Source organism: Helobdella robusta, assembly GCF_000326865.2.
Source record: "Helobdella robusta unplaced genomic scaffold HELROscaffold_71, whole genome shotgun sequence".
Lineage (NCBI taxonomy): Eukaryota > Metazoa > Annelida > Clitellata > Rhynchobdellida > Glossiphoniidae > Helobdella > Helobdella robusta.
The window spans coordinates 62,891-72,501 of record NW_008705401.1 but is presented as its reverse complement, the minus strand read 5'-3'; the positions used below and the strand labels follow the sequence as shown (position 1 = coordinate 72,501).

The window sequence follows — 9,611 nt, the reverse complement described above, 5'->3', positions numbered from 1 at the left end:
TATATAAGTAGATATATCGTCGTCGTCGTCATCACTATCATGATCATCATCTTCATCATGATCATCATCGTCATCATCTTCATCATCATCATCATCTTCATCATCATCATCATCTTCATCATCATCATCAGCAGCAGCAGCAGCAGCGTGCTCACAAATTCCTCAACGATCGTAAAACGTAAACAAACCGCCGTCTTAACAAAAGATGACGATGAAGAGAGAGGGAGAGAGAGAGGAAGAGAGAGAAGAAGAAGAAGGTAGGAAGGAAACAAAAAAAAAGGTGAGAGAGTATAAATATAAAAAGAAAGGCAGAGAGAGAAAGAGAGAGAGAGAGAGAGAGAGAGAGGAGAGAGAGAGAGAGAGGGAATAAACTAGTAAAATAAATTTTAATTTACTTATCTATCTGACGAAACAAAAAGTTAATGGATGACTGAAGGAATGAATGAACGAACGAACGAATGAATGAAAAAAGTGAATGAATGAATTAAAAAAATCAGGAATTAGTGAATGAAAAAAACCAATGTGTGGATAGATAAATAATGAGTCGTAATAGATCAATAAGAAAATGAATGGCGTGATGAACGATGGATTGTAGAAATTGGCGAACGAATGAATGAACGAACGAACGAATAAATGACTCAGAAAATAAATAAAAGAATGAACAGATGAATGAATTGAAAAATAAATTAAGACAAAAAGGAAACTGAATAAGGAAGGAGAAAAAAAAGACTTCAAATTTGAATAAACAAAGATAATTGAAATTTTGAAAATTAGTTGACGTAAAATAAAAATACAAACAAACAGACACAAAAAAAGACGCAGAGAAAGAGAGAGAGAAAGACAGACAGACATACATACATACAAAGAGAGAAAGAGAGAGAGAGAGAAAGATAGAAAGTAAGAATCATAAAAAAATGAAAAAAAAATTAAGAGGAAAAAGAGGAAAAGAAGAAAAGGCACAAAAAACCATGGAGAGAAAAAAGAGAGAGAGAAAGAGAGAAAGAGAGAAAGGAAGAGAGAGAGAGAGAAAGAGAGTGACGGAAAAGATAGAGATAGACTTAGAAAAAAAAGAAAGAATAAAAGAGAGAGAGGGAGAGAGAGAGAAAGAAATAAATAAGTAAGATATACGACTTTAAATATTCCTAGGGTCCCTGCGTGAATGTAGATAATTGGCCTGAGTATGTATGTATGTGTGTGTGCGGGCGTGAGCATATATGTATGTTTGTCTGTGTGTGTGCGTGTGTGGATATATGTGTGTATTTACGTCTGTGTGTTTGTATGTATAAGTATGTATGTGTGTGTTGTGGATATATGTGTATATTAACGTGTGTGTGTTTTTGTATCTGTAAGTATGTGTGTGTGTGTGTGCGTGTGTGTGCGCGCGTGTGTATACATAAACTGTGAAAAAAATGGAAAAGCGGCATTCAATAAGGGCGACCATGTGTATGTTGCGCCCGGATAAGAGCGATTGTTACGTCATCATATTTTATTCATCCACTCATATCTTCTTTCATTCTTTCGTTTGTTTTTTCATTTGTTTGTTCGTTCGTTCGTTTGTTTGTTTGTTCATTTGTTCGTCGTATTTTGCTCATCCACTAACTAATCTCATTCAATTTTTTTACATTTTTTCGACTTTTCATTTGACTTTTTATTTCGATTTTTTATAAATGAATAATTTAGTGAATACATTTTTTCTTTCCTCTTTCTCTTTCCCCCCTCTCTTTCTTTCCCTCTCTTATTCTCTCTTTCTCTCTCTGTCACTTTCCTTTTTCCGTGTCTCTTTCTTTATCTAAAAATTTTTCATCGTTTAAAATAGGAATGTAAGCAATAGGTGTGCGTATAAATATGTAAGCATACACCAGCATCAATGTGTGAACGTGTGCGTGTGTATGTGTTCAAGTATGTGTTGTGTATGTACATGTGTATATGTATGTGTGTGTTTGTATGTGTGTGTTTGTGTACATATTTACATATTTCTATTTTTACCGTTATAAAACTGTATATAACCAAAAAGTTTTAAATAAATGTATTAAACCCATTGCACATGTGTTTATTACAATTATATTTTTTCTATAAATATACATTTAAGGACAATGGGTGTGTTTGTTTGTGTTTGTGTGTGTGTGTGCTTGTGTGTGTGTGTGTGTGTGGGGTTGTATGTTTGTTTGGTTGTTTTGGAACGTTAAATAAAAAATAACAACTTCGCATCTAAATGGAAATTTTTTTTATCGACATTCATTCATTCATTCATTCATTTATATTTTATTCATTCAATCGTTCTGTCATTCATTTTTCGTTTGTCTGTTTATTCATTTGTTCATTCATTCATTTATTCATTCATTCATTTGTTCATTCATTCATTTATTCATTCATTCATTTATTCATTCATTCATTCAAATATGTGTGAATGATTGAGTGAGCACGTGAATGAACTAATAAATTAATGGACGAATTAATAGATGAACAAATGAACATAACAAATGAACCAACAAGCGAATGAAAGAACGAACTTACGAATGAACGAACGAGCGAACGAACAAACGAACGAACGAATGACCGAATAGATAAATGAATAAAAAAATAAATTATATAATTTCCTAACATATTTATCAATACGACCATTTGTTGACCGATGCCTTCATTGATTCATCAATTTATCTTTGCTACAATATCTCTATCTTCATCAATTTATAGCTGATACATAATCTATTCATCCATTTTTCATTCATTTATTCATTCATTCATTTATCCATTCATTCATTCATTTATTCATTCTTTCTTTTTTTCTTTCATTCATTCACTTATTCATTTCTACATTCATTTATCCACCTATTTATTGGTGAGTATGATAAATCTATTAAAACAAACCAACATTATTTCGTTTATTCGTTCATTCATCCATTCACTCATTCATCCATCTATTCATCCATTTATTCATTCATTCATCCATTTCTGTACCCTCAGTCGTTCCTTCCCCAGCACACCCTTTGATCCGAGGGATTTGATTTTTAATGAAACAGGGCTTAGCCGCAAACAACTATTACCAGCACAATCTTTTGTACCGCCACTACTACTACTACTACTACTACTACTGCTGCCGCTGCTACTACTACTACTGCTGCTACTACTACTGCTACTACCCTAGCACTACTACTGCTGCTACTGTCACTACCACTACTGCTACTACCGCTATGACTACTACTGCTACTACTACAACTGCTGGTGCTTCTGCTGACGCTCCTGACGTTACTACTGCTGCTGCTGCTACTGCTACTACTACTACGATTACTGATTGTTTAACTACTGCTGTTTAATTTTCATATGTTGTCGTATTAGTAAAAATAATAATAATAATAACGGTATTAGCGCCGGGATTTTTGTAATTTTATAACAATGGCAATTTTATGACTGTCTACGTACCAACTTGAAGCTCGTTAACGAAAGACTATATGTTTGTTTGTATGTGTGTGTGTGTGTGTGTTTGTATGTCTGTTTGTTTGTATGTGTGTGTATGTTTGTACGTCTGTTTGTTTGTATGTGTCTGTGTGTTTGTATGTTTGTTTGTATGTTTGATTGTAGGCGTGTGTGTTTGTTTGTACGTAGTAGTGGTGGTAGTAGTAGTAAAAGTTGTGGTAGTAGTAGTAGAAATTATAGTAGTAGTAGTAGTAGTAGAAGTAGTAGAAGTAGTAGTAGTAGTAATTGTAGTAGTAGTGGTAGTAGTAGTAGAAGTAGTAGTAGTGGTAGTAGTAGAAGTAGTAGTAATGTAGTAGTGGTAGTAGAAGTTGTTGTTGTTGTTGATGTTGTTTTGGTTGTTGTTGTTGTTGTTGTGGTTGTTGTTATTGTTGTTTTTGTGGGCTCTGTTGCTTTCAACATCGTCGTTATCGCTTATAGTGATAAAATCAGCGTGTGTGACCCTACATTTCATAGCTGTCGTTGTTGTTTATGCTGTGGTTGTTGTTTATGTTGTTGTTGTTGTTGTTGCTGTTATTGTTCTTTGTTTTCCATTTATGAGTTATATTCATTCTGTTTTCGTAAGTGTGTCGATGTTGTTGCTGTTGCTTGTGCAACATCATCAACAACAACATCAACAACAACATCAGCAACAACATCAACAACAACATCAACAACAATATCAACAACAACATCAACAACAACAACATAAACAACAACAGCATCGTAACAACAACAACCTCAACGACAAAAACCAACCAACCTTTAATCCAACACTCTCCCTATCCATCAATATCTCTCTCTAACTGGAAATGATACATCCTACCGTGTATGTATGTCTGTATTTATGTATGTATGTATGTATGTATGTATGTATGTATGTATGTATGTATGTATATATATATATATGTATGTATGCATGTATGTATGTATATATATATATATATATGTATGTATGTATGTATGCATGCATGTATGTATGTATATATATATATATATATATATATATATATATATATGTATGTATGTATGTATGTATGTATGTATTTATGTATGTATGTATGTATGTATGTATGTATGTATGTATGTACGTTTGTATGTATGTATGTATGTATGTATGTATGCATGCATGCATGTATGTATGTATGTATATATATATATATATATGTTGGTAATAGACCATAATTTTTACAATATTCTATAAATTCTACCGAATGTTTGGCGTTAATATGTTTGTAGTTCGTTTTTTCGATTTTTCTCACTAAAGTTTTTTTGGTGAACGTTTAGTTTATTAAAATTCAAAATAAACTTATTTTTCGAATTCATGCTGCAAATAAGGCCATATTTCGATTCCGAATGAATCATCGTCAGTGCTCCTTGCTGTATATATAGGGAAATATTGACTTTGTCAAGATTAACTTTGACGTTGTAAAAATTAACTTTGGTGTTGTAAAATTGAACTTTGATGCGAATTAGGTGTCAGGTTTCTTAATTGGCTGGTCATCTTCTTTGGTCTCCTTTTCTTCATCGATAGCATCATATTCTTCTTTGTCACTATTTACGATGCTAGTTTTTATTACTTCTTTGTTTTCGTTGTTGGTTAAGCGCCGCATGTATGTATGTATGTATGTATGTATGCAGGCATGTACGTATGTTTGTATATATGTATACATGCATATGAACGGCTGGTTTTCCACAAAGACATACAAAAACATGCATCTTGCCGTCTTTTCTCATTAGAGAAACGTTTTAATAAGTTGTATTTTTTTTGTTTTTTTAGACATTTGTATATATATATTTATATATAAAATATATATATATATATATATGTTTTTTGTGGTAGACCATATTGTATGCAGTATTGTATGAATTCTACTGAATTGTTGGCATTAATCAACTAAAAGTTCGTCTTTTCAACATGCATTTTAAATAACTATATTCTCCAGTCATCAGTGCATTTCATCAATCTCTTCAACACTAAAAAAAACCATCAAACCATATTGTTTCTCTGGATGTTTAATCCTTGCTCAGACTTGTCCCATCCATGACACAATTGGTTTTATCATCTGCAATGTTTTTCACTCAGACATGTTCAAAAAAAACATTTTTGAGAAAATTCAATTAAGGATAATTGAAATGACAAACTTAATTAAATTGATTAATGCCAGCAATTCGGTAGAATACGTACAATACTATATACATATATATACATACAGTATACAGTATGTGTGTGTATATGTGTGTGTATGTGTGTGTGCGTATTGTTATTATTATTAATACGTTAGTTTTAATAACTACCTTATATAATAATATGATTACTTAATTTTTCATCTAAACTTCATTTTGCAATGGATAAAGCATATATGGAGATAAATAAATGCCCATAGATACATACATATAAAAGCAGTAATAATAGTAATCATAATAATAATAATAATAATAATAATAATAATAGTCATAATAATAATAATAATAATAATAGCAATAACAATAATAATAATAGCAACATCAACAGCATGCCACCATTCACAACTGCGTATACAACAACAACCACAAAAACAACAACAACAACATTATATACAACAGCACCACTAACAACCACGACAACAACAACTACAACAAAACGTATACAATGACGTCACATTCAACTTCCGGCTTATATTTAGTGTCCTTAGTGACGACAGCAGTATTGTTTCTGAACAACATTTCAGCTGGTCAGGTGAGTTGATTGCATTAAATAACAACTAAGATGAAATAATAATATAGAAAGAATGATGAAAAATTTGTACGTGATAAAAAAAAGAAAGAGAGAGGGAAAAGTAGAGAGAAAAAAGAGAGAGGGAGAGAGAGATGAAAGATGAGAATGAATGAATTAAATTTTTAAAAAATATTTTCTTGTAGCACTCTTACTGCTTACAGCAACTAACACTACACTTTTATTCATACACACACGCACGCATAGACCACGCAGAGAGAGAGAGAGAGAGAGAGAAAGAGAGAGAGAGAGAGAGAGAGAGAGAGAGAAACCTTCGAACAAAAACAAATTTACATACTAATATACGCTCATACTTCATTCCTTCATAATGCATATATACATACATACACACACGCATAAACATAATGCATAAAATTAAACATACAAAATCAAAATACAAATAAACATACATACAAACATAGAATATACGCTCATACTTCATTCCTTCATAATGCATATATACATACATACACACACGCATAAACATAATGCATAAAATTAAACATACAAAACCAAAATACAAATAAACATACATACATACAAACATCGAAGATACAAACAAATATACAAACGTACGATTGTATTTACGGATGCATGAAATGCATCCCCAATTATAACGCCTAATTATTTCTTCTCGTATCGAGTGATCGTTACCACATAGTAATTGCCACAACTGCTACTACTACTGCTGCCACTACTTCTACTACTACTGCTACTACTACTGCTACTACTATTACTGCTGCTAATACTACTACTACTACCGTGATTTTTACTATAACTACCATTTCTGTTGCAATAGTAGCAGTTTTTGCAGCAGCAGTAGTAGTAATAGTAGCGTAATATGAATAGTAGTAGTAGTAGTAGTATTTGTAGTGGTAGTAGCAGCAGCAGTAGTAGTAGTAGCAGTAGTAGTAGTAGCAGCAGCAGTAGTAGTAGTAGTAGCAGTGATAGCGGTATTAAAATAGTTTGGAGCGTGTCCCGGCACAATGTCAAGATGGATAGATGGATAAACGGTTAGGATGAATTTGAAATTCACAGGTCGCTATCATTATCATCGTCGTCATCGTCATTATTCTTATTATTATTATCATTTATTATGATATTATTATTATTATTATTTATCATTATTATTATTATCATTGTCATCGTCAGACACACACACAAAAACAAACTCCTAACAAAACCAATCAATATAACCCCACCCAACCCCTAAAAAAAAAAAAAAAACTCGATCGCAGAAATATCTGAAGCGACCACACCAACCACAGCAGCACCACAAACTTCTACCCAACAACAACGACAACGGCGATAGACACCAGACGACGTCAGCCGCAGACGATCTAATAATAGCTCAACCCACCACCTCTGCATGTCTGACCCCGAATGACCTTGACTGCCCAGAGGTCAAGGGCACGGACGATATTCTGGTGGCCACAACGAGACCACGTGATATGAGCAGCAGGTAATGATGACGATGTTATTATTGTTATTATTATTATATTTATTGATGATGAAGAAGAAGATGATGATGATACGATAACCATCAACATTTCGACAAATATGCCGAGATGAAAAAACAGAGGCATGAAAATGATGATGACGACGACGTCGATGATGATGATGATAACAATGGTGGTGATGATGATGATGACAATGATGATGGTGATGATGACGATGACGACGACGATGATGATGATGATTATAATAATGAAGGCGAAGATGAAAGAAAGGAAGAATGAATGATCGATTGCAATTAGAGAGGCCGCAATAAATGTTGATGAATGTTTTAATGTGTTTCAGTGATGATGACGTATTTGTTACTATTACAAAAGATGACGGTGATGAAGATGATGATGAGGATGATGAGGATGATGAGAATGATGATGGGGATGGTGGTGATGTCCTTGACGATAATAATGATGATGTAGTTGTTCTTTTCCATCCGGATGACGCTGATGATGAAGATGATGATGATGATGATTATGAAAATGATGAAAAAGATGATGAAGATGAGGATGACGATGAGAATGATGATAAAGAAGTTGTTTTTTTTCCATCATGATGACGCTGATGATGAGAATGATGAAGATGATGATAATGAGGAGAATATTAATAATTATGATAACCTTGATGATGACGACGACGATGACGATGATGATTTAATTATAACATCATCCCTCACTTCAAAAGCGAGATCCGGGAGTCCCTATTTTCATCTACAACATCGTCATCCAGCCGCCAAAGACATCCACACAACAGCAACGACAACGACAATAATGATGACGTCACAACTTCCGGCGATGCACCGGAAATAGATACCACACCCTGTTCCTTAGCGGATGACGAAGATTGCGTCAATTTCGCCTCTGGCGAAATTGACACTGACCTCGAAGCCGACCCGGCTACTGCCAACTCAACTTCCGGTTTTTCGAAGTCATCATCACGTGATAATGACGTCGACAATGATGATGATGATGATGATAGGAACAAAACTGGCAAGAAAAAATCGTCATCATCACCATCGTCGTCATCGTCATCTTCAAACATCAAACTTCAGACTTATAATAATATTGGTAACGATGACGATGATGACGGTGGAGGTGATGATGACGATAACGATGTGGGAGTTGATGGTAAAAATGATGATGATAATGATGATGATGATGACATCAGGGGCGGTGATGATGATGATGTCGGCAAAAGAAAGAATGCGAATAAAGGTAAGGTGCACAAAGGGGGTCTTGCAAAAGGCAGCACCACTCAAAGACCTGTGACTAAAAATGGTGATGACGACGACGACGATGATGATGGAAATGCTGATAATAATGATAATAATGGTGATGATGATGATATCAGTGAAAGTGCTGGCGGCCATGATGACGATGATGATGATGACGGTGCGGTCGTGAAACTATCATCATCATCAAAACTTAACACCACAGCTCAGCATAAAAAACCAAAACATCAAAAACAACAACAACAGCTACAACAACAACAACATTACCATAACGGCACTAGCAACGTATATGAGATGTACAAACAAAACAACAACAACAACATAAACAACAACAACAACAACAACATGAGCGTAAACCGATCGTTCGAAAAACTGACGATAAATATTGGTTTAATTCTCGGTATCGCGTTCGGTATTGCGGTACTGCTACTGGTATTAGCTCTCGCATTATTCAAATACAAAAATCAGCTGACCGGACAAGGCAATGATAAATTGGTCGATGACGTCATAATCAACAAAAGCAGCGTAAATAAAAAGAATAATAACAACAAAAATAAGAAGGACAGCAAAAAGACCGGCGGTCCGTACGGATACGAACCGTGCAAAGTCTCATCGTCACCGTTCAAAGTCGACGTCTCGGTAAATTTAACCCAACATCAACAACATCAC

The 9,611-nt window shown here is 34.0% G+C and overlaps 1 protein-coding gene across 1 annotated transcript in view; it reads left to right on the top strand.

The window, feature by feature from the left end:
- Nucleotides 1-6,082: 6,082 nt before the first annotated feature.
- HELRODRAFT_181416 (hypothetical protein) overlaps nucleotides 6,083-9,611 on the top strand; it is a gene marked incomplete at both ends in the record, with an annotated part of 45,073 nt that continues 41,544 nt past the window's right edge. The window contains 3 exons of the mRNA XM_009031226.1: nucleotides 6,083-6,169; nucleotides 7,444-7,667; nucleotides 8,396-9,581. Coding sequence (XP_009029474.1) covers nucleotides 6,083-6,169; nucleotides 7,444-7,667; nucleotides 8,396-9,581 — 1,497 coding nt within the window. The remainder of the gene's footprint in view (nucleotides 6,170-7,443; nucleotides 7,668-8,395; nucleotides 9,582-9,611) is intronic.